Below are 26,570 nucleotides of genomic sequence, written 5' to 3' on the forward strand. Positions count from 1 at the left end.
ACTTTAACAGTGTGTAGTGAATCACAGCCAAGTGTTTCTTGTGTTAATGGTATGATACCAGTGAAAGCATGAAGATTCGAGAGATAGCACCGTGAGAGTGCATAACAAATACGTTAATAATCAGATAAGATTAGTTACTGTAATCAGCCAGATCCAGTACTGCTTAGCATCCCGAGGAGCAAAGAATAAAAGGTGTTTGATCATCTGACATGCACAGATGAAAATAAGCATCTCCGTGCACGCCTGTGTTTATATTCCAATCTTAGCAGCATATGATTTCACATGCTGGTGTCGGCATATTTTTTCCCAGACGCCGACTCTGTGTTCATAAATTAGCATGGCTTTGTTTTTGCTGTAGGCAGGACTCGGCTGGCTCAGCTGGCTGTGCGGCTGATCATTATTCACCGTAAGCACGCAGGCTTTGACGCTCTGACAGAGAGTGGCCCAATTATCCCACTGAACCAAATCACTCACAGCTTCTCTCGCTGTTTCCCTCCCCTCACACCGTCTCACAATCACTGACTCCTGCAGGTGCATGAAGGAATCGGTTGCTGACTCATTCTCCACTTCCTGTTGGTTTGTACCAATGATGGAGATGCTAGGGGGGCTGTGAGAGCCCTCCATGTTGTTTCTTATCTTATGGGAATGATTGCACGTAACGGTTCCCTGTGACTTGTCTACAGATCACACCACTTCGAGGACCCCGTGAGGGAGGAACGCTGGTGACTATCCGTGGTGAGAACCTGGGACTGGAGTTCAGTGAGATTAAGGACTATGTGAAAGTTGCAGATGTGGAGTGTACACCTGTACCTGAGGGATATATCCCAGCTGAACAGTAAGTGTCTTGTACCACTTACAAGGTTTTCTGTAGTACTAGGCCAGGGGCCGGTATCACAATGATAGACTTTGACTATGGCTTAGATATAGTATATAGTCAGACTTCAGATAGACATCTAAATCAGACCGTTGCACAAACCACTTAAGACTCTGACTATCTTAAGTAGGACTACACTTCAATGCATTCTGGGTAAAATAAGACACTTTTCAAAACAAAAAACATGGCGGATCGAGTAAAGCACATTCAACCACTCAGTGCAGTTTACCCCAGCGGAAAATATGTGTTTGTTGGAGGAGTATAACGTTACAAGGATATTTTATTTGGGAAATTTAGCGGAGAATGTAGTAACAAGAAGAAATGTTAAATTTGGAAAAAGTTTGCTACGACAGTTAACAGCGTTAATCCGACCGTTGAGCGGAGCGTTAAAGACGTACAGAAAAGAAAAGTCCTCATTATTATATATTTCCAGTAGGTCCCTAAAAACCCTTTCCCTTCTCATAGCTCTCTCCATAACGAGATTTCTCCATTTTGTCATAATGACAACATTTTAAACCTGGATCTAATGAATAACTGGACTAAATGATGGCATCTCCATTTAATCGCCTCAAACAGTTTTTCTTTGCAGATGAGTTTGTGTACTGCATACCTGCTAATAGTTGTTAAGAACCCAGTGTCTTTTAAAAGTGGCTGATATTAATTAGCAGTAAACACAGAGAAAGCATTAAATAAATTTTTAATCTGCGGTCAGGGCAGCAAAAGATAATTATGTGTTTGGCAAGCATTCGAGAAAGCCCTGCTGACAGCATGAAAACTTCTTCAGTATTATTGTCCTGACGTGAAAAACCCTCTTTCATTCTGCGTTTCTTTGCCGCAGGCTGGGCCAGCACAAGTTTATTGTTATTATTATTTGTACGCCGTGATAAGCCTCTTACCGTGGTGCATGAGCAAATTTGACACCTGCCATGGAAAGATGTGGCAAAATAACTCATTCATATTAATCGTTTATCTCCTGCATATATTATTATGGCAGGGAAAGACATTTTTAAAGTCCCTCATTTAATGTTTCATAAATCATTTTTTTGTTATTGTGTAACTGTTCTGGTCGATTGATTGTGAATGTGTGTGTTTTATAGGATTGTGTGTGAAATGGGAAAAGCGGAAAGAAGCCAGTTTGCTGGAAACGTCCAAGTGTGCGTTGGAGAGTGTCGTCCCGAGTTCATGGCCAAGTCGTCTAAGTACTACTACTTTGTGGTGAGTACCTCAGCAAATAACCCCCAATGAACTGCTGGTCCATCTGCCATGATCTTAATCATCTCTTTATAATTACAAGTCTTTGCCACTTCAGGGTTGAAAATGCCTGGATTTACTGTTGTGTCTCTAATAAAGAGTGAACACTATGGCCTTGTAGCCTTGCTGATGTACTTAGTTAGATCAGCGAGCACTTGACCCCACCAAATGTTCGGTCAACATCCGGAGAGGCTTATCATAAAACTTGCAATTTACTACTGCTGTTGTGCAAGATTTTCCTCCCACAGAATCCTGTTCCTTTGCACAGGCGTTACTTTGTTTTACATAATTTAATTTATTTCCTTTGATATTCCTTCTTGAATTATTAAAACAATTGATGAATAAAACAAGTGTATGCTTGTTTTTATTTTTATTAATTTGAAGAAAATATGGTGCACCTAAACCCATAAGATGGCAGGTAAATCATTTAACATTATGCTATGCTAACCAACTGAGAAAATCTAAGAAGAACTGTTAGTTTGACCATTTATTGCTTTGCTTGTACAAGACATGAATTAACATAATTCTATGGTTGAGACCACATACATGATAAAGCAATTTTGTAGGGTTTTTCAGACCAATTAAATTATCTTTCAACATGATTCTGTGGAGGATAGGATCTTGCACGACACTGGCCACACTCATTTTTATATCCATGCTACACTTTTCCTTCTAGCACTCCAAGTGCACATGCTGATAAAACATCCATAATCAGATTGCGATCCAGCCATCCAAATGAATTAAGCTGCAGTGTCATTTTTCTTGTTATGGAGCCATTTATAGCATGTATCAGTTTTATGCAAACATGAATGGCTTTTATGTCTCATTCAGATGTAGTAATTGGATTATGTGATTCTTGGGTGAGGAGGGCAATTGGTGTTCTGAGAAAAAGGAGGTGATAATCAGGGTATTTATTGGGAAAGATGGTTGAAAAACATGAGGGTTTGCCTCATTCCCATTGGTTGTTTTGACCTTGGTTTCTACAGATCCCTAGACTGTTGAGTCTAAAGCCGAGTCGAGGGCCAGTATCTGGGGGCACCATCGTCAACATCACCGGCAGCAACCTGGACGCGGGCAGCAATGTGTCAATCATGTTCAAAGACCAGAAGTGTACCTATCAAAGGTAGGGTTGACTGGAAAAGTTCAGTGCCATGCCCTTTTGAGGTGGTGAACATTCTTTTGGTTCGTTTCAGGTCACTCAAAGCTTCTAAGAGAAAGTCAATACTGATCTTAACAGCTGGAGAGTTTCTGATTTTTAATCAATAACTTCCATAGCCATCATTTTCTTTTTCCTTGAGGTGTAGCCACAGTGTCTAATCATATGAGTGAAAGATTAAATTAGTAATCTTTACTTTAATGGGAATACTCTTTACAGCCATTGAATAATACAAAAGCAATAAACTAAACAAATTCCTAAACAGGTATCAATACACATATAATAGATGACGATGGAGAAGAGACTAAAGAATTATAATTTTTTTAATCAAAAGTATTTTAATTTTAAATATTGAAAAAATCTAAGTGTAAAGAGCATCTATTCATGCACTGGTTATCTGAAAAACTGGTGATTGTTTTTTTTTTTCTGTTTGATGACACAGGAGAGGAGGACAGTGGATAACGTGTCGTTCTTATGCCTCCATGCAAGGCTACGGAAATGTGTCTGTATCGGTCTTCGTGGATAAAGCCCACATTCACAAAGATCTCAAGTTTGAGTATGTGGAAGATCCCACAATCACCAGACTTGAACCTGAGTGGAGCATTTTCAGGTGCGTGTACTACAAAGCCATTTAAGACAGGGCCGTTGGGGAAACTGCCTATAACATTGACCCAAGACCCTAAGATGAGGGGGGAGGATCAAGAATATTATTTTTCATTGTTTTTCCATTTCAAACTTGATATCATTGTGGAGTTAATACAATGTTGTTAAAGTTAATACAATATTGATCATTTTGAAAAAACAAAATATTATCTACATATTATATTATTAAATTGAACTAATTTTAGGAAATTTTTGCCAAGTTAAAAACTTCAAAAAGTTAAAGTTAATAAACATGGTGTTTTCACAGTGGCAACACTCCATTGACTGTGACCGGGACAAACCTGGATATCATCCAGACTCCTCTCATCAGAGCCAAGTATAAGAACTTGGAGACGGTCAACGTAAGTGCAAACGTTTTCCACACAGTAAACGATCACTCGGCCTTCACCTAACCTGAGGCTAGTGAACTGGAATGACCATTAGCAGACTATTCCACCTGCTCCAATCACCTGTGTCGGCTGCGCACCATTGGATCCAGGACAGTAGCTGCATGAAAGAGGGAAATAGAGAGAGAGAGAGACAAAGAAACAGACCGAGAACAGGAAGACTGCCAGGTCCCAGCAGCAGTAGCAGCAATGTACCCTTTGTGCAGGAAAGAGGAGAATGTCGTAACACAGGGTGGATGCATAGACAAGGGTATCATGTTCCCCGTCTACAGAATAGACCCAAAGAGCCATGGGAGGCTGCACTCAGTGAGATCTGATTGAAAGGCAACAGAGACAAAAGACCGTAATGTTATCTCATCCACGTATCTCACACATGGCCGCGTTTAGCATCTGGGCTGCGATATGATTAGGCTTTGGCACACTGCTCCTCAAAGCACAGCAGAAAAAAGTGTCATACCCTACCTCGCAGTCTCTGCAAGAAGTTGTTTGTGGGGCACAAGATGCCTCGTATCCTGTCTGTTATGCGATCGCTAGTCTGAAAAGAGTTTTACCAGATTTTGTGTGCTGAAAAAAAATGGTGACTTGAAATCTATTTTATCTTGAACAATTCCACCCATTACGACCTTCTATAGAAGTCTTTGTGTTAGAAGAAGTGAAGGATCGTCTTCTTGGCTGCTAGAGCTTTGTGAAGAATCCAATTAAAATGACTTGAGAAATCTGTATGGAATGGATGTTTTTGATGGCGAGTCTGCTGTCTGGGTGTTTTAACAGTCAACTGCAAAGCAGTGTAGGTTCACAAAACTCAAGGGTCTTGTCAGGTAATTTATTTATACACTTAAAAGAGAATGTGCATATAGGTTTGAATTAAGCTATACCATAACTTTACATTTAATAATCCTGACCTCTTAATAAAAAAGAAGGGGGAAAAATAAATAAGTAGTCTGAGAAACACTGACTTCATGTAAACAATATGTATGGGATTAAGTATTAAATGGTCTGATTGCAGCATTTAGCTGCAGTGTATATGTGGTCTATGTGAGAGATGAAAAAAAGAGATGAAAGACAGGGTCAAGGAGAAATGTCAATGTCAAATCTCTCTCAAGGAGGTAGAGGTGAGCACAGTAGTTGCCAGGACTGCAGGCACAATCAGAGTGTGACCATTTTAAAAGTACTAATAATTTAGTACTGCTTTGTTGAGAAAAATTATATCTGTGTGTGCTCTAGAAACCTCCATTGTAGGAAGTTGAGGTTAAATCCTGGTCTTTTTATTTGACATGACTAATTAAAACAGTCTGAATTATTGTTTGCCATGTAAATGTAATACTGTTGTTAATCTGAATCTAAATGTTTCTGTTTTATTCTGAATCACATAGCAAATATGATCAGCAAATCTATGTCCCCCTACCAGATATGTCAGGTTCTGAGTCCCACCACTATGCAGTGCATGGCCCCAGAGCTTCCCTACAGTCTGAGCAGGCAGAAGGAATTGCCAGAGAGACCTGATGAGTTTGGCTTCATTCTGGACAATGTTCAGTCTGTGCTGGCCCTCAACAACACCAACTTCATCTACTACCCGAATCCAGTGTTTGAACCGCTTAGTGTGTCTGGGGTCCAGGAGCTCAAGCCAGGGTCTCCCATCATACTCAAGGTAAATCAAGTATTAACCTAAATCTCTTTATTACCTGTCTTTCGATTTTCCAATGCAGTTGCTACATATGTTTGTTAATGTGAATTTCAGGGTAGGAACTTCCTCCCTCCAGCCCCGGGTGGCAATGGGAAGCTCAACTACACTGTTCTGATTGGAGATAAACCTTGCACATTAACTGTATCAGATACTCAACTGCTCTGTGAATCGCCCAATCTGACTGGCCGTCACAAGGTTCTGGTAAGTTCTGGTGGAATACTAGGGCACATATCCACTTATCACAGTGACCTAATGCTTTAGGGACTCTGTGGTTATTTTACTTTCTGAGAGGCTACAGAAATAGAAAATATGTCCCCAGTAGGACTTATTAGAGCTGGAAAACCTAATAAAAACTTTTATGCTTCTCAATGAGAAATCTGGGTGGCTGCCTGCTTCACTACTTGTTGACAGTCGTACAAGAGAAAGTGCAACAGACCCTTACAGCCATGAACTCTCAAAAGGAACAGACACATTGTACCCCTCTGCTGTTGGGCCTTTAGCCTTACTATACAATAACATAAAATAAAATATCTCCATCCCTAGATGTATTTTGATTGGATTCGAATCATAGCTTAGGTTATTGAACAAGATAGGGTAGATAACATAGTATTTATTTTATACAACAAAGTATTGATTTTTATCAAAAACCTATGCAAAATGTGCTCCTTTTTAGGCTCGTGTGGGTGGCATCGAGTTTTCTCCAGGTGTGGTTCACATCACTTCTGACAGCCCTCTCAGCAGCACTGCCGTCATCAGCATTGCAGGTGCAGGAGGCCTCCTTATCTTCTTCATTGTCATTGTCCTCATTGCCTACAAGCGCAAGTCCCGCGAGAGTGACCTCACCCTCAAGCGGCTGCAGATGCAGATGGACAACCTGGAGTCCAGAGTAGCCTTAGAGTGTAAAGAGGGTAAGTAGTCTTAGGGGGGAAGTGGATTAACAAAGTGATGTCAATTCAGATTTAGAACTTACTCAGATTCGCAAAATCCTTGAAACAGTAATAAAAATACTTTAAAAACTCTTTATCATTTCTAAGACACATGCACAGCAGTGGCGAGGCCAGAAAGTGAGTGAACCTTGTAGAAATAGGGTGGACCTCAGTGCCTACTCTGAAAGTAACATTTTACGATGCATGATATAAAAGTAGGGATGCTAATGACCTTTTTGTCTGAAAGAGAAAAAGTTCAAAAATATGAGCCAAAAATATATGCCTGAATTTAAAAAAATAAAAATGTGTCTTTACATGAAAATGTGATCTGTTAGGCATCATACATAACAGATCGTCTTGTGTCATATATTGTTGGAAAGCTCTCAACTAGCAGAATAGAACAAGCATAATTGTTTCAGGTAGAGACCAGCAGAGATCGGGGACTCGTGTCACATGACTTGACTCGAGTCAGACTCGAGTCGCAAATTTAAGGACTTGAGACTTGCTTGACTAAATTAAGAAAATGACTCGACTTGACTTTGACTTGAGATCCAATGACTTGAGATTTGACTTGACTTGAACTGTATGACTCGAGAATGACTTGATATACATTTATCATCGCAACATCAATTGATGAACAAAATGAAAGCAACGGAACCATTGACGCCAGTCATCAGATTCTGCGCGATTGCGTGACACTGCACAAGCCCAGAAAAAACATACTTCGCAGTGAGCGCGCTAAATACAAAAACATCTCCCAGCATCGTTTCTTTTTGGATATAAACACTAGAAATTGACTATATTCATACAAGAAGATTTGCTGTACGCAAAATAACTGGCAAGGGATATCGGACGACCATCACAACCTCGAACAGTCGAACTTCATTCACCACGTCTAAAAGTAAGCTATGGCTTGTTTAACCTGTTTGTTATAGTTAATTTGACTATCTTTAAATCGAGAATATTGGTCAAAACAGCATGCCTCTTTATACACAATTATGTTTTCAAATGTAGCTTAATGTTTTCAATATTCAAATGATAATTAATGATGTCATATGTTTTGTATAACATTTGCCACATTTCTTTTTAAATCATGCTTTAAAGCCAAATATGTCGTTCTTTCCAATGACAAAAAACAACATAGAAAACTGTTAATGTTTTGTCGTGTTTTATGTTTCTCTTAAAGCAGGGTTAGATGTTATCAGGGGTTAAATCTATTAGATGTTATCAAAATGCCAGCAGAATTAATATTGCACCCAAAATTCAAAATGTGGTGGAAAAAAATGCCCTAGTATGAGTTATTTTCATAATTATAACATATGATATTAAAAAAATATTTCCAGAATATTGACGCGATTGCAAATGTGATAATGATTTTATAAAACAGTTCAGTAAACAAAGAGTGAATATTGTGATGTGACATTTAGACATAGCCTAATATTCCAAATATATTTTTTGCTCGAATTCTCCAATGACAATAGTTCCAAACAAGCCACAGAAAGAGTTATGCGTATTTGTGATTCAGTGACCTAGTTGCTTAGTTCCAGAACGAATCTGCCATTATGAACATAAGTTAAATGAATGCTTCTATGACTCGTACATAAATACGGTAATTTGGCGCCACCTATTGGCGATTTTAACTTCATAATTAAAAATATATAACTTGTATTCAGGGGATGCCAGTTTGAAGAATGCCTTTGATCGCATAGGAATTATACTTGAATTGTGAATTGTTTAATACCTTTTAATGGTCTTCTGCAATGTTTGAGGCATATTTATTTTTTCATGCTTTAATGTTGGCCTAATTTCAGTTACATTTCGATTTTTATTGTAGTAACCACTCAGCTATATGTGGAAATGCATATATAAAAAAAAAATAAAGTTGCAAATAAAACCATTGTCCACAACTTCTGCAGTTTTAACTTATTTTAATATATAAATTCAGTGAAATCGTCAAACGTTTGTATGACTTGCCAGTGACTTGTGACCCAAGCTACGACTTGACTTGACTTGCTTGACATAAGGCAGTGACTTGACTTGACTTTATAAAAAATTTATTTGGACTTGCTTGAGACTCAAAGGTTAAGACTTGAGACTTGCTTGTGACTTGCACATGTGTGACTTACTCCCACCTCTGGAGACCAGAAAATACCAAGTATATGTAAACAGTATATACCTTTGGGATTTAGGCTGTGCTTTAGTTTGTAGCTTTACCAAACATTAGTAAACCACAGAAGAACATAGTAGCACCCAAACACAACCTAACGTGTAGATCTTAAGAAAATCCTCATAGTGGCATTACATGCTGCTTTGCTAAAGCTATACGACATCGGAGATACGATCGTGTCGCGATGATGACGACGATGCAGTGTTTTCTGATGTCATTTGATAACTTTGGAAAGGTCAACAAATAGAAATGTATCTCCGATATGGTGTGTGTATGGTGTATAAACAATGAGTAAGGACCAATCGGGGTCTGTCTTTACAGTGGGAGTGTGCTTGGATTGGATTCATCACTCAGATTGACAGCTCTGGCATTTAGAATAGAAGCGCACAACTGGAAGATCAGCACTCATCTACTAGGATCTTATTACTTAAATGTTACACATTTTAGTACACATGCAGGTAGTTCTAATGTTTCATGTATTTGAGCGAATATTGTCATGTATGCAGTATTTTTCTTCTCTCCCACAAAACACTATTTTGTGTCTAATTTTGTAGCCCCTCGCCACTGTCGCACAGATTATTTTCAAGTTTCAACCTATTTGTTCTTCATGTTATGTGTCTTCCGCAGCTTTTGCAGAGCTGCAGACAGACATTCACGAGTTGACCAGCGATCTGGACGGAGCTGGTATTCCGTTCCTGGACTACCGCACATATACCATGCGAGTTCTGTTCCCTGGCATCGAGGAGCACCCTGTCCTTAGAGACCTTGAGGTAACCTAACAATTTTAATGATGCAAAAAATGTTTTTGCAATAATAAATTTGCATCCAATGGGCCCTTTACTAAGTTCCTGAGATGTACAATCATATATTTACATATTCATGTACGCATGTAATTACTGCATTGTACCTGTGTGAGGAACAGTCACATTAATGGCTGCTAAGTATATTTTTTGTTCTTTGGTTGTTGTTTTTTTGTTCTGAAGGACTAACAGCACAGTGGGGTTGTTGGGAATTAAAGCTGTCACTATGCTGTTTGTGTTCACCCTCAGTAAACAAAAGACAGCAGCTCTAATTATAATCTACATGCAGTCTCTTTCTTTTGCTCATTTTTTTTCTTAAAGTAATGAGCTGCTCTCTGATTCACAATCATTCTTTTGTTAATAACAGTAATGACATGTGACACAACTGTGTGTGGGGAACAGAATTAAAATCTATTGCATGGTACAGGTTATTTATGCACCGCTATGACAGTGATGGACAGTTTTAATTGAATCACACATATTTCTTCAGCCAACATACGAGCCATACCTTACCTGCTAATGCCAGATGATCTCTGGTTCTAATCAGCTATATCAATTAAGACTTAATTGGAATAAATGTCTCCTCTCTCTGGAGAAGTTTATAGTAAAATCACAGCTAATGACAGGAGCCGTCTAGAGATTCTGACAGGTATTTAATGATTATTGATGAGGCAAATCATATCAAATGATGTCATGAGTGTCTCTGCTTGGTTAATTGTTTGTCATCAGGTATTCTTAGTGCACAATGAATTCATTCTAACCCAGTGAGCAGCTTTTATTAAATCTAGTTTTGAATTTTTTTTATTTAAAATACAGTATTTGGTTCTTTTAAGTTTAAATGCCGGCTGGTATTTTATTGGACACTGGCAGAGAATGCTGAAGGCCAAATGAGAGGGCTGTAAAAAGCTTTCCAGCCAAATAAGCCACGCTAAAGTTTAAGTGAGCATTCTTAAACTTCACAAAAATAAAAATGGAGGCATTTATGATGAGTTGCTTAGCTGAAGGGAAAACTACATGAAATAATGCCATAATTTGATGCTTTTATCAGTGAAACAGGACATTCAATGAGTAAAAAATGTAGGGCAGGGCTTGATTTTATCCATCAAACAGTAATAAATTAATAAAATCTTAAGAATAACATGCACTCATAAATCATGCAATATAATACCAAAACTGTGTATTTACAAAGTAAATTGTGTCTAATTTGGTTTCATTCATTCAATGAATATGCTGATGAATAATCACATTCAGGCTGTGAATTTTCATCTCTTTGTAACTATTGTTTTCCCTTTTTTCCCTCCAGGTGCCAGGTTACAGACAGGAACAGGTGGAGAAAGGCCTAAAACTGTTTGGACAGCTTATCAACAACAAGGTTTTCCTGCTGTCCTTCATCCGAACCCTGGAGTCTCAGAGAGGCTTCTCCATGCGAGACCGCGGCAATGTCGCCTCCTTGATCATGACTGTTTTGCAAAGTAAACTTGAGTATGCAACCGATGTGCTCAAGCACCTGCTGTCTGACCTCATTGACAAGAACCTGGAGAGCAAAAACCATCCCAAACTCTTACTCAGAAGGTACTAGACATATGCACATGAAAAGTCATCTAAAAAAATCTAGTCCTGCAGTCCAGTGGGTTTTACTGATTATAAATGCCCCTCGTGTGTGTAATCAACAGAGCACATGTTCTAAATTTTGGGATCATTTCAATCTGCCTCATTCTAATTATAGTTAACTCCATTGATGAGAGCAGATGACCTCTGTGAATTGTCTTTGAAACGTGGACTCTACAGTACGCTGAATAGGAATAATTGCTTTTAGGGACATTAAAATGCACACTTTCTCTCCCAAACATGGAATTCACTGACATGCTCATCATTAAATTGTAATTAGGATTAATTAGCTTGAGATCCAATTAATAGTGCACTAAAAACCTACTGAATGTGGGGAGATATGTGAAGCTTAATTCCCTATGCAATCAACGTCTTTGTATCTCTGTATTTTAACAGCATAGAAGGCAATATTATTACTATACCATATTGATTTTTCTCCTCTCCACTCATTTGAACTCTTCTGGGTTTTTTTTTTATTCTTAATGTTCTAGCAGTTGATTTGTAAAGTTAGTTGGCTGACACTTTTGATATATATATTTTTTGGGGTAAATAGGGGCTCTTTCTGAGAAAAATAATGACAAGGAACACAAAATAATTCATTGGTCAAAACAAGCTTGCTAATAGCAACAGGATGATCATTTGAAAACTACAAGAGAAGCTTCTTGACTGAATCATAACTGATTCAACACCCTTGATGGCAAGCGTGATTAATTGAAGCAAGCGAAGGGAAGATTAATTGCACAAAGAGCTGCTGTACATATTAATGGTGAAAAATAAGATATTTTTCTTGTTTCAGTCAAGCGTCTGTCAGAGACAAAAGCAAAAACAATCTTGTCACATTTTTGTAGGCACCTGCAACATCTGCACTTTGCGGATGTGGGCTACAATGTCCCATTATAACCTGTAGTCCAGTGGCTCCTCTCAACTGGTTTTGCTTTAGGATCCAGATTTTACATACAACACAGTACAAAAATTGTTTGTTATAAATGTTCTTAAAATTAAACACTGAAATGTTGCCACACGTGCGTTCTTCCAATGAGCCTGTGTTGCATTTTTGGGTTGTGATTCTCCAGTTGAGAAGCCCTTTTTTAGTCCATATATTTCAATGGATGACCCTCACGGATATATGGAATGATCTTCACTACATGGAACCTGTCTAACCTCTAACACCTGCTTAGCAAAGCTAGATACAGAGCACTGGGCCAGAACGGGGAAGCTTAATCTGTTGTCTGAGAATAATTTTCTCCCCCTGGTCTCTCTTTCACTGCATGATTTCTAAATCTGTGTTTAAAATGCAGAGAAGCAGGACATCTTTGGCAGAAGCCTCCAACCAGCTTTCCTTTCCCCATTTCCAAGAAAGCGCTTGCGACAGCCACCCCATCTGTCCAGTCTCAACCTGAGTTCACAAACATACACAGGCTAACTTACTAACGGGCGGCTTCTAGAACCATCTGTCGTATTTCTCCCTCTCTTTTGCTCCCTGCAGCCCACTCTACTCATCTACGATTAAAAATAACCTCTCCGATTGTGCAGCCCATTTTCTCTATATGTATGGCATCAGTGAAGTCCATGTGGGTCTCCTGTTCCTGCATATGCGTTTACACTTATTTTTACTCAGACTTTTACTGACCAGCACATTCAAATTCAGTTCCTTAACACACACACAGTCACGCACAGCTGAATAGAAGTCCTGTGATTATTCTCTGGGGATAATCCTCAGTGAAGGGGGACCATGGTTACGCAGCGGGACCCGACAATGCAGCGAGCGGACAATCTTCTCCACGTGAGGCAGAGTGCAAAATTTAAATTATTCTTAGCTTCAAGCTGTGTTCTTTAACACACGTGCATTAAGGAGGGGGACATTCCGGGGGTTTGTTTCAACAGACGATTGTTTGGTTAAGAAAATAATGCCTGTGATGCTGCAAGGTGCATAACGTCAGCACATTAGCCAGGTGTGTGTGTTCCTGGCCACCTATTAGCTGAAGCATGAGACTAACTCAGTAAAACCTTTACTCGGTCAATGCCACATGCTTAGCAACACTCTTAAATCAAATAACACGTATTTGCAGTGCAGTATTTGTCATAGAGTGACACTTCTCATTTTGATACTCTGGAGTCATAAACCACTCTCTGGTCCTCGAAGTTGGTAGAGCTGGCTGTTCACATCCATTTGCTGTGGCAGAAAGCAGCATCAAATGTAAATGGCCTTTTCTGAATACGAGAGATGAGGAGGAAGATATATGGAGCTCTGTCCTCACCCCCTTTTTCTTGTTTATGGAGCATAGCTCCAATGTGCCTCTTTGCGCATTCACCGTGGAGGAATCCTCCAGCCGTTTTTACTTCGTTCCACTTTGAAATGGCTGTTTAATCAGGGGGAACTAAGCACCAGGTGATGCCACATCCCATTCCTTACCACTGGATGGGCATCACTTTTCCTGCCTCCCTAAACCAAAGCCAAACAAGAGCTTGCTCTCAGTGCCAATGATATGTGACATAAGGATTTGGGGGACAGTGATAGTTGGTTGCTCTTGGCCCTGTGGCAATGTTATGGAGAGGTTGTGCCAGGATTGTCTGGCAACAAGGCTACTTGTTCCCCCTTCGGTGAGCCGAGAGGTAACACAGGATATGGGTAAGTGAGTTTATAGGGTCTTGCCAACAATAATTACCATCAAATCAACCAATAGAAAAAGAAAGGGAAAGCTAATGGGAATAAGGGACAGTACACAGAGGCGAAAAGTTATCTCACTCTTGCCGTTTCCTTTCTTTATCTATTTTTTCTGTACTACGCTACAACTCTGGGTTTTCCCCCACCTACTGTTTCTCTTGTAAATGATCCAGGCATTGAGAACAGTCGGGAGTGAGGATGATTACAGGGCAGTGTTAGGATGGAGATGAAAGGAAAGATGAAACGTAACCCCGTTGACCCCTGGACCAGTCCTCCTTTGGCCCACTCAAGGCAGTGGCTACAAAACAAGGGGACACTAATCCTTTCCAGGTGTTGCGCCAGCTTAGTGGGCACATGCAGACACGCATGTACCCATGGTACTGCGCAGCGGCAGGTCTTCATACGGCAGTGGGAGAGAGGGAATGCAGGTGGCAGCTGGGGGATGTAAGGCGGCAGAGTAGGCATAGACACACACACACACCACAATGCTGTAATCCTGAAATATTGATGCTCTATGCCATGGCTCATTGCAGGGCACCTTGGCAATTCACCAGCTCCCTGCGGCACACACAGACTAGAGACACCGGATCCATGTATATTGGGTTTCACTTTGTTATAGTTATTATGTATGTACATCTCTCATGCCGGATCAGAGCTTGTGGTCCAAGCAAAGGTGTTAGCCAATCATGATATATTTCGAAGCACCCCGGCCCTCCATTCAGCCACCTTCTTTTGTAATGCGATACATTTAAAGCTCAATAGCCGGACTGTGGGGGGGAGGAAATAAGTCCGGTCTTATTCCAGGCCAGAATAGGTTCACTTGGCATCAATCCAGCTGGATCATATAAAGGCTTTTAATTGGGTTTCTTGTATTAGGGTCTTGTGGATTATTGTGGTAATAAAGACAGCTTGCAGATTGGGGCTATAGATTCCAGAGCGCAATTCATGTTCTGGCAATTATGTTTGTTTAACAAAGTCCTATTCATTAGGAGACACCGGGCTTTGTGAAGTGAATTTTTCATGGTCGTGGTAATCGCATTTGTGTGTGACACTTGCAGTGATAATCGTGGCTTTGTGCTGCTTTTATTTATTTATTTACACTGTTTGTTTGCTTATTTGTTTTTCAGAACGGAGTCTGTGGCTGAGAAAATGCTAACAAATTGGTTCACTTTTCTGCTATACAAATTCCTCAAGGTAAGTTAATTGCATGTGGATACATTGTGGGTGTGTAACCACATGTTCAGGTCTGGGTGTCCCATATGTAATAATTAAAAACCAACGATTGAAATTAAATATCAACCATTCAACCATTATTCTGAATAATCATCAGTAAATAAAAGAGACTCACTCACCTTCAAGGTCATTTGGCACATGCACTGTTGAGCACAGAGAAGTCCTGCGGGAGCATTGGCAGTGATGCACTACAGGTGTTCGACAGAGGGGAGAGTGTCTGTCTAGTGTATAAATATGTGTTGGTGTGTATGTACATCTGTATGTGAGTGTGCCAGCATGCACTTTTAATCAAAAGAGGGTTTAAAGTTGGCCAAGTCTTGCTGACTCCAGCGTTTTTCGGTTCGTATAATGAGATGGTTGGCTTAGCAGGTGCTTCTCAATTCTACATATAGCACTGTGACCGTCAGCACCACTCCAGTCCTCTCTAGCTCTTGTCATTAATCTCTTAATAAACACGTCTGCTGCAATCAGAACATGGCATGTGCAATTTCAGAAATATACAGAAATTTCCTGGATTCTGGAATGCACAAAGCAGGAAATAAATTCTGTAAGTCAAGACTGTTTTGTCCTGTCTAGTTTAACGGATTAGACCTGAGTGAATGAAGCCGAAATATCACTCGAGATCTTCAGGATTCATTTAAGCTTAAATTGACCTGTACTGTAAGAGAAGGACTTTATTGTGACCTCATCCATGCGATACCATAAGATTATTACTGCACTCACAAAACATTGATTTGAGTATTATTGAACAGTGCTTTACCAGCTGCCCAGACCACTTGTCATTTCTCATTTCAGCAAGCACATTCTACCCAAATTCAGCTAGACACAGTACACTTCAATCTTCAACAGGGGGTCTGCCAATTGTCGTTTAATCTTAATGTATTTTTTTTCTTCTCAAAACTACATCTGTTAACATGTTCAGCTAAATGTTTCATTGTCCCTCCCACATTAAAATGTATTTAGAATAATTAAAATGTAATGTAAAAAGTATTTGACTGACTGATTGTAGTTTTGAATTATTATTTTTTTGTGGCTGCATATTGTCAATTTAATCATAACATAGTATGTAAATACATACAAAATACAAAAACTCCAGATCTAGCTTAACTATCAATGGAATCTATGAGTAAAATGATGGTGTCAGTTGAAACTGACGCACTAGCACCACAACTGTAAAGCTCCGTTCAAAATGTATATTACTGTTACTGAATGAAGGAATGATAGCCCACATTCTCTGTAGGTGGATGGTGTGAAATTTAAGAGAGTGAAAGTGACAGAGTGCCTTTTTTTCCTTGTGTAGGAGTGTGCAGGGGAGCCCCTCTTCTCTCTTTTCTGTGCCATAAAGCAACAGATGGAAAAAGGCCCTATTGACTCCATCACCGGAGAAGCCCGCTACTCACTCAGTGAAGACAAGCTCATCAGACAGCAAATTGATTACAAGACTCTGGTAAGGCCCTAAAACACAGCGTGGATGAGGGAAGGAAAGATGAACGGTTTTGGAAGGATAGAGAAGGAGAGGAGTAAACTAAAATAGGAATGAAGAAAAAGACAAGGATAAATGGGTGAGGAAGAGACTAAGTAGCATGAAAGTACTGAGAAGCAGACAGGTGTGCAGGTAGAGAGAAGAGTAAGATAATTTGTTTGGGTTGATGCAGCAAGCAATGCCCACAGTCTTCATGCCTGACAGGGAACACACAGGCTTGTTAAGACATTTGACCTGTCTGCTGTCCTGTGGTGATTGGCAGTGTTGTGTTCGGCTGGCCACTGTGACAGGCATGAGCTAAGCCTGTGTTGTCAGGGCTGCACGTATGCCAGGACGGGCTGTTTACTGGGACAGCAAGTCAGAATGCTAATCTGTATTCTGTATGAGACTAAAAGAGAAAAAGAAAAAAGGGGAATGTGGCGACTAGTTTCGTCACTTGGCATTCGGCCCATTCCTCTGGACACCGCACTGATTTGATGACTGTAGGAGCTGTTACAGCTTCATCATTCTGTCTTCACTTCCAAAACACTTAAACAGCTGCTGATACACCACAATACAAGCCACTACCAATAGTACATTCTGCGTTCCCTATCCTGGCCATTTTCTGGTTACATTATCAATAATTTCCTACGCAATAAGGTACGAGAGGTTGTAATATTGACCAGTCAGCATCCACAACATTTTAACTGTATTGAAATCCCTCATACTACTTTTTAGCTACTTTTCTTCTACATACATTTCTACAATTAGTTTAACATACATACTCAAACTTTTTGAAGTACTTACAAGCTATGCAATTTTATATATACATATATATATTCCTTACAGCTCATACACAGTGCATTTAATTAATTGATTCTGGTTTTGGTTCTTCAGGAGAGTCCAATATACTGCTGTACTGTAAGTAAATGAGCTCTCTTGCAGTGTGCGATTATTTCATCATATAACAGGTGCCAACAAGGGCCTTCATAGCCTCTATATGCCGTCTCTCTCATAAGGGCCTTTTTTTTTTTTACTGAACTTTGTAATTATGTCTGATGATGGTGAAGGTACTGGTGGGGTGGTGTTAATGACAGCTATCATCAGAGATAGAGAATCTAACTGGAACTTAGATGAGGAGAATTAGTGTGTTAATTGCAGACTGGTGCAAGCTTAGGTGTGTGAGGTGACGACTCCCTCGGGGTGGCCAATAGACTTGTACACTTGTGCCGTTATACTTGCTGACTACGTTCACTCATTCAGAAATGCCCCATACAGGTTTGACCAGAATAGTGTCATACATCAGATCTTGTAGGTGTTAAATACAGATCCTAGATCTGTCACTGAGACATGTTATGAACACAGATTTCAGTAGACATACTGAACATGATACCAGCTTTCCATGGGGCCTGAATGAACTTTTTAACAGAATTTGCTCTTTTGTTTAAGGTTAAAATATTTGGCTTACATGCATGGATGCATTTTAGCATTCTTTATTATCAGATGACACACAATTCATTTCAAATCATGCAAAAAGATAATTTTACAGCCATAAATATTCATGTGTCTCCCACCCAAGTGGTAATTGGAGTAATTCTGTTCTGTGTCATGTAGGTGGTGAACTGCATGCATCCAGACAATGAGAAGAGCCCAGAGGTGCAAGTGAAGGTGCTGAACTGTGACACAATCAGCCAGGTGAAGGAGAAGATCTTGGACGCCATCTACAAGAATGTTCCCTATTCGCACCGACAAAAAGCTTCTGATATGGACCTGGGTATGACAAGCATTATGCTATCTTTAGATGCCTTTACCCTTTAAAAGCTTTTACGCCTTCAAATACCCTGTTCAGTGGATTCAGTGTGTGAATCAATGACTTTTGCAGTTTTGGAATGATGGGTGAAATGAAGGTGATTGGTAGTCGTTACATCAATATTAGCCTTTGATTCACACTCAAGCTCACATCCTGTTATTTGTAATTTAACAGACAGGGTCCTGGGGAACAATTGGGATAGAGGTTTTAGTAATAAAATCCATAAATTGCCCTTTACTTGGCAATTTACTTGGATTCAAACCAGTAACCTTGAGTTCTCTTACGAGAGGTTCTCTCGTATTGCGTAAGTTGCTTACGCTACGGGTAAAGTCATCTTTTCTCGAGATATGAAGCCCAAAATTATCCTTAATTTTGTATTTATTGTCAACGCAATGCAGCAGCCAGCAGACCTAGAGCAGGCTGTCTAGCGTGCTCATTGGCTGCCCTGTGGCAACTGCAGCAGCCTACCACTGAGTGTACGCGTCACAGTGCCCAGTGTACGCCCAGTGTGCGCCCAGTGCCCAGTGTGCGCCCAGTGTACGCGTCACAGCCCGCCAGAATGGCTGTGGCTTAGTGTGTAAAAGTAAGGCTCGGAGGCTGCCTCTCTGATTTTCATCTCTTCAGCGAAGCTCTCCGCATCGCTGGACTCTGAGAGAAGCCGCCGGAGCATAACATTTGCCTCACCGGGCTTGGGCGTCCGGCTGCAGACAAATCCGAGTGACTCGAAGCTGCGTTTCAGCTCTGAAGCCCTGGTTAGCGGCCGACTGGTACCAGTGGTGAGTGACGATGGGGGCTGTTTCATACTGAAAGGTCATCTCGACGGACACCGCCAACTTAGGTTGGTGTGCTCTCTTCGAGGGCAGACCGGTCTTTGGCCTGTGGTCAGACCGAGAGAAACACCTTCATATAAACTGTATGGAGATGATAGCGGTCGAGAACGCGCTGAAGCGTTTCCTCCCGTTCATACGAGACCACCACGTTCTAATCCGGTCGGACAACATGTCTTTGGTGTCCTACGTGAACCGTCAGGGCGGTGTCAGATCCAGAAATCTCTGCGATCTGACTGAACGCCTCCTCGTATGGTCTCAGCACTTTCTGCGCTCGTTGAGAGCTGCACATGTGCCAGGCCACCTGAACGACGGCCCAGACAGACTGTCCAGGGACAACGTTCTCCCAGGGTATTGGTCCCTGCACCCCCAGACAGTCCAGTTGCTATGGCGCCTTTTCGGCAAAGCAAAGGTCGACCTGTTTGCGTCAAAAGACAACGCTCACTGCCCAATGTTCTTTTCAAATAAGGAGGACGTGCTGGCCCAAATCTGGCCCAGCCGCCCACTTTATGTTTTCCCTCCGGTCTCACTGTTGCCACAGGTAATCAAGAGAATCAGCGAAACGCGCCACTCTGTGCTCCTTATAGCCCTGCGATGGGAGAACCAAGTCTGGTTCTCGGAGCTGACGCGGCTGTCACGTACAGCCCCTTGGCCGATTCCGGCGAGGAGAGATCTCCTCTCTCAAGCCCGCGGCTTAATCTGGCATCCCCATCCAGAGCGCTGGTCTCTGCACATGTGGTTAATTAACGGATACCCATTGTCTTGCCAGAAGGAGTTATGAACACGATCACGCAGTCCAGAGCTCCCTCTATGAGGCGGCTCTATGCGTCTAAATGGTCTGTGTTCTCCAAATGGTGTCCCGACAGAAATCTGGACCCATGAACGTGTGGGGTATCGTGGTTGCTAAGCTTCCTTCAAGAGCTGTTGGACAGGGGCAGGTCCCCCTCCACGCTTAAAGTATATGTGGCGGCCGTCGCAGCGTTCGCTGAGTCGATGCGAGGCCAGTAAATAGGAAGGAACGAGCTGGTCATCCACTTCCTTTGAGGAGCCAGGAGGATGAACCCCCCGCGACCCCCGTCGGTTCCTATATGGGATCTTTCTTTGGTCCTAGAGGCCCTGAAAGCCAAATTTAAAGTTTGGGCTAAATGACTCTAAAGTCATCCTCAAACCTAGACATGGCTATGTCCCTAAGGTGCTGGGCACTCCCTTCAGAGCGCAGGTCATTTCTCTATCGGCTCTGCCAGCATCCGACAATGAGAGCGGTGTTAGTCTCCTCGGCCCTGTCAGGCCGCTGAGAGCTTACATTATGCGCTCCGCCCCTTTAGGCGCTCGGAGCAGCTCTTCATTTCATTTGGTGGGCGCACCAAGGGTCTCGCCGCCTCGAAAACAGAGTCTGTCTAGATGGATAGTGGACACTATAGCAAATGCTTATTTGTCTACAGGTCTGCAATGCCCCTTGGGCATCAGGGCTCATTCCACTAGAGGCGTTGCCTCGTCGTGGGCTTGGTCCAGCGGGATTTCCATTCATGACATTTGTGAGGCGGCGGGCTGGGCCTCCCCTTCCACATTTGTTAGGTTGTATAACCTGGAAGTTCCCACCTTGCAGGCTAGACTTCTGTCAGTATGAGTGGGTTGTACGTTCTGCCCAGATCTGATCGTGCGCAGACTACTCTCACGTGACTCAGCTCTCCTGGTTGAGCTGCACTATAAAGGTTGATATGCTTATATAGACTGGCAGCGCCGCTATGTATTCCCTATGAGTGCTTATGTATATGTGCTGGCCCGCGTTGCTGGCCACCTTATTCCCACTTATCCATGTTCCCCGGGTTTCCCTGGGACTCATGTAGTGGATGCTTGGCGCACACGGCGTTGACAAGGGGTTGCCGTAGCGTAAGCAACTTACGCAATACGAGAGAACCTCTCGTAAGAGAACGTACTCGGTTACGTATGTAACCTCGGTTCTCTCTAGAAGAGGGAACGAGTATTGTGTAACCTGCCATGCTCGCGCCATGAGCGCCTTTCGCTTCAGTCGATGAAAACCAGAGAGGCAGCCTCCAAGCCTTACTTTTATACGCAAAGCCACAACCATTCTGGCGGGCTGTGACGCGTAGAGGGCGCAAAGCGTGACGTCACACCAAGCTCAGTGGTAGGCTGCTGCAGTTGCCGCAGGGCAGCCAATTAGCACGCTAGACAGCCTGCTCTAGGTCTGCTGGCTGCTGCACTGCGTTGACAATAAATACAAAATTAAGGATAATTTTTGGCTTCATATCTCGAGAAAAGATGACTTTAGCCGTAGCATAAGCAACTTAAGCAATACTCGTTCCCTCTTCTAGAGAGAACCGAGGTTACATACGTAACCGAATACGATTATTAGCCCAATACTTTAAAAAAACACTACAGTAGCAAAGTCAGTATTAGGCAGAAACTTTCTTATTCAAAGAGATATATTGGACAAAGCAGAGGCAGTGCATCTAAAGATAAGTGGTTTCCACAATCACATATAGCCAACAGGTTGTACACACACCTTCCTATTCAAACTGCATAGATTGTAACTTTTTGCCAATTGCCTTCTTATCCAAAGCAACTTACAATACATTAATGTCAGAGACTGTCCACCATATCTATTTGTCTTCTCTGGGATCAGTCTTGTTCCAAGGTAACAGAACATGCCAGTAACTATATATTCCATGAATAAGATTTTTTTTCTTGAGATTTGAACCAATAACTTTCAGATTACATTGCAGCTTTTACATCCTCCAACTCACTTCCAACAGCCAAATTTAAGCTTTTTACTTAAAATGATAGTTAATCCAAAATTCAAAATTCTGTCATCAAAAGATGATATTTAGTCAAATGCCTCAGTGTTTTTTCTTCAATTTTATCCCATTTCTCCCAATTTCAAAGCCATAAAGGTTTGCAATGACATGATTAGTAAGTGATGACAGAATATTTAATTTTGAGCAAACTGTCTCTTAAAGATTCTAAAGTTCATTTGGGATGCCAGTAAGTTGATCAATACTTACTTCTGGGGTTTGAACGAGCAACCTTTGTATTATAACCCCAGCACATTTACCACAAAGCCACTGCTGCCTCCATGCATGCCTGAAACGTACATGCTGATAAACAAATATCAGCTGTGACAGTATGCTTGAGTTTATTTATACACGACTAATTGACAGGTGGGAACATCTCACAGTTACTGGGAAAAGATAGCCAGACTGATCCGCATAGAACTATTTTTTCACAAATTCCAGATGAGAGTCAGACTGTTTATGCTGTACACTCCTCGTTCCACATTGACTAGACTGATCTGTTTTTTGCAAATAGCATATTTCTCAAGCCATGACCTATTGCTAGTCTATCCATAAGGGAATGGAACCATGATAAGTGAAGAAATAATTTCACCCTCTTCGACAGGCCCTCCTGTGTAAAATGCTTCATGGCCCCCGGGGGGCAAGTGTGTTGTTTCGTTATTGTTTTATTAGGGGGGAGAATTGGACAATGTCTCAGGGAGTGTGTGCGAGTGTGTTGTAAGATAAAGCAACGGGCGTCCCCGGATGAGAGGAGGCATCTCGGCATTCCGTAAACGGATCTCAGTGTCTCCTGAGCACCGGCACACTCACTGGCCCGATCCGGAGGCCAGATAAAGATAATTGGTAATAGGAATGAGGTAGCCTCCATCTCCTCGATCCCTCTGAGACAGATTGGACCGGAGTGTTTCTGTCCCTTTCCTTTGTTTTTAATTCTCTCTGTCACAGTCCCCTGAGGGCAGGGATGGAGGGAGGGAAGATAAAAAGAAAGAATGAGAAAGTGATGCAGACAAATCAATGCACTTCAGCCAATCCCAGTCTATTTTAACAATTTCTTTGGCTTGATTCTCTATCCAGCTATATCCTGCTGCCGTCATTTTTGCTCCTGTACTGTTCTTTTTTATTTTCGGCAAAACACTTTATTTTAAGGTGACGTGGTTACACGTTACTACATGTACTTACAATAGAAATAACAGTAAATTATGCATAATTACAAGTAACTAACCCTAAACCAAAACCTAACTGTAACTCATGTATACATGAAAAAAATGTATACACATGTATTAAGTACATGTAGTTAATTAATATTACTCAGTACTTGTTTGAGTTAGTACAATGTAACTACATCACTTTAAAATAAAGTGTAACCTTATTTTAATTTATTTTCTGTCCCTTTTCCTTTTAATTCGGTTTCTTATTTTAGTCTGTTTTTGTTTTTGTTTTCCTTTTTGTTTGTTTTTAAAAACTTTTCTCTTATTGTTTCTTAATTTTTTCTTTGTGTGTCTTTTTGTTTTTCTTTTAGTTGCTGTTCTCTTTGTTTCTGTTTCTCTTATTCTTTTTGTTTATTTCTCTCTTTTAGTTTTTTATTCTTCTCTCTGTTTACTCTTCTGTTTGCACTTCAAGCCTAGGCTCATTTGCATGTTTATAGACAGTACTGTTGTGAGATATAAAACAATGGTCGGGCGTCTCCTGGAGATTTGAAGATATTCTCATCACCCAGAGACATGTTTCATCATCCTGCTTGTGATTGCAGTTTTACTTTTCTGTTTGGAATCAGAGCGAAAGATAGCAGCAGGTAGTGTGAAGAGGCCTCACTCCTCTAGCGTTCCAATCATACATTTATTTGCAGCAGAGGGGAGTTCAGAAAAAAAAGAACAAGAAAGACTTCTTTCTTGTTCCTGGCCATGTTTTCCGTACATCACATTGCAAAGGGATATGTTTATTTCATTCAGCACTGATACCCATCTTATCACCGTTTCACATTGCTGTTTTTGCTGAGGCTGCAGACAGTGGCTGGTGTGTGCTGAGGGAAGGGTGGGAGAATATCTTCACATTTTGTTGTGCATCTCTAGTAAGTTCAGTAACTACAATAAGAGCAAGCTCAGCATGAGGCTTAACGCGGTCGATCAGGGCCGTTTGGGCACAAGATGCTCGACCCACTACAGATGAAAAAGGAAGTGGCTTTCAGCAGTGGCTGTAATCACGCCCATCGATCCACTGGCCACGAAGGCCTGGCTCTCTAACAAAGGGCAGAAGAGATTAATTTACCTTTCCTTTCCTTCCTCTCTTTCTCAAATGCTTCTTCACGTACCCTTATTTTCTCTCTAGCTTTCGTTTCTTTCTCCTCCTCTCTCTTAGTATAGACTTTGTCCCTTTCCTCTTTTCTTCTATTGTTCCCGTCTTAAGTTAAAAAGTGTGGTTTTGAGCTCCACTTTTTTTTCAAAGCTGAAGAGAATCAATTTTAAGATTACTATATGCTATAAATACCAGCATATTTATCACCAAACTAAGTTTTTGTACTAACAATAAGATATGCATAAAAAAGTATAGTGTCTGCTTGAGTCCGGAAGCTTATTGGCTTAATGCATTGAACATATTTAAATAAGGAAAAAAACTTGTTTTTTTCAGTATCCCAACTTAACAGACAACAATAAGTTAATCTCTTTAAAAAGGAGAATGATTTAATGCAAAATTCCCTGTTCACTAGGGCCAAATGACATCGTATCATTGAATTATGCACTTTCTGTAAAAATGGGTTAAAATGATCTCTATTGTGAAAAGTGACATGCACATAAACTTGAATTGAATTGGTTCTGCTGCACTTTCAATATTACTGTATTAAACATTGGATTTAACTTCTTTGTGTTATCTCGTTGCAGAGTGGCGTCAAGGCAGAGTGGTACGAGTCATCCTTCAGGATGAGGATGTTACCACAAAGATCGAGGCTGACTGGAAAAGACTCAACATGCTGTCTCACTACCAGGTAAGATCTTGTATGTGGAGTGGACTATTCACTTCTAGGTAAGCCCACTCCTGTAATGGGGCGTTCAGTATGCAGGTTTGTCATACAGTTAGAGGTCCAAGAAATGAATGCTTCAGAGCGGTAGAAATCTGCATTCTCTCTTCTTTCTATCTCTATCATCCCTTTTCTTGTGAGAAAGATTATCAAAGAAGCTTTCGTGTTGGCTGTTTTCTACCGTCTGCCATTACAAAAGATTTTAGCCTATGAAATCTACCTTAAATCGGAAGGAGGATGAGCATTACTGTTTTCTATTTAAAGCAGCATCTCCAGATGTCCCAGTACATTTAATCTGACAGCAGTGGGATGCAGGTGCTGGTGGAGCTGTTGTCTGACACCCGGGTTAGGTGATCTAGCTAATGACTTTTGATAAACACTCTGTGTGATGTGAGTTTTAGTGTGGGCTTTCGATAATAGCACAGATTCAGACAGAGGAACTAATACTGGAACAAAGAGATGTGAATGTGAAATGAATGTCTTTTATGAGGCTCAGATGTGTAATGCTCTATTAATGTTTGTCTAAGATGTAACAAGGAACCTTTATAAGGTGATTATTACAAAAAAAGGCTGAGCAGAGAAAAGGTTTCTATGATGGTCTTGCTTTTGGTTTGTGTGTCTTAGTTGATCTAGTTTAGGGAAACATACACACTGTTAACATTCATTGCATCTCAGCCTTATCGAGGACCCTTTTGCCCCCATCGACCTCTATAATAGGGTTCAGTCAAGGCACTTCCAGGTCATTTTGAATGCCGAGTCTGACTGACAGATCTCTTTCATGGTGGACAGGTATGGCAATGCTGTCTCAGCAGGGGACTGTCTATCTGCAATTATATAAACACTTAAAGTGTGAAGAACCCCAGACTGGTTCTTCATCTGTCAGGCTGGGCGGGGCAGTTTAGGCTGGATAGGAGACAGGCGGCGCTTCATTACGGTGTAAATAATTTCCTTCATAAGCCGCCTTCCAAATGAGCTTTTTGAGAGAGAGGAGTCTGCACAGTACTTAAATTAAATGTCACGGGGCGGCGCATGGGTGCAGGGCTGAAAGCGGCAGGATGGATTAGCTGTTGATTGGAATCGGAGATGAGATAATGAAGACAGAAGTTAATTCATTTTCAGTCGGGGAGGGCATGCTATCCTTGACAAAAAAGCTATCAGAAACCCTAAGCCTGTTAGAGTTGCTGAAGAGGGGGAATAGAAATTCCGTGAACCCCTGTACCATATTCCATTTC

General features: G+C 41.1%; 1 protein-coding gene across 1 annotated transcript in view; it reads left to right on the forward strand.

Moving 5' to 3' along the window:
- The window catches only part of plxna4 (plexin A4), a 216,356-nt gene that overhangs the window by 171,357 nt on the left and 18,429 nt on the right, over positions 1-26,570 (forward strand). Inside the window, exons 13-26 of the mRNA XM_077234456.1 lie at positions 684-835; positions 1,972-2,089; positions 3,112-3,248; positions 3,724-3,891; positions 4,192-4,285; positions 5,739-5,978; positions 6,069-6,215; positions 6,688-6,922; positions 9,735-9,877; positions 11,211-11,479; positions 15,308-15,374; positions 16,714-16,860; positions 18,490-18,649; positions 25,202-25,305. Of these exons, the coding sequence (XP_077090571.1) occupies positions 684-835; positions 1,972-2,089; positions 3,112-3,248; positions 3,724-3,891; positions 4,192-4,285; positions 5,739-5,978; positions 6,069-6,215; positions 6,688-6,922; positions 9,735-9,877; positions 11,211-11,479; positions 15,308-15,374; positions 16,714-16,860; positions 18,490-18,649; positions 25,202-25,305 (2,181 nt within the window). The remainder of the gene's footprint in view (positions 1-683; positions 836-1,971; positions 2,090-3,111; positions 3,249-3,723; positions 3,892-4,191; positions 4,286-5,738; positions 5,979-6,068; positions 6,216-6,687; positions 6,923-9,734; positions 9,878-11,210; positions 11,480-15,307; positions 15,375-16,713; positions 16,861-18,489; positions 18,650-25,201; positions 25,306-26,570) is intronic.

Source organism: Siphateles boraxobius, unplaced genomic scaffold (assembly GCF_051911475.1).
Source record: "Siphateles boraxobius isolate OS27281-9 unplaced genomic scaffold, OSU_SipBor_1 19, whole genome shotgun sequence".
Taxonomy (NCBI): Eukaryota; Metazoa; Chordata; class Actinopteri; order Cypriniformes; family Leuciscidae; genus Siphateles; species Siphateles boraxobius.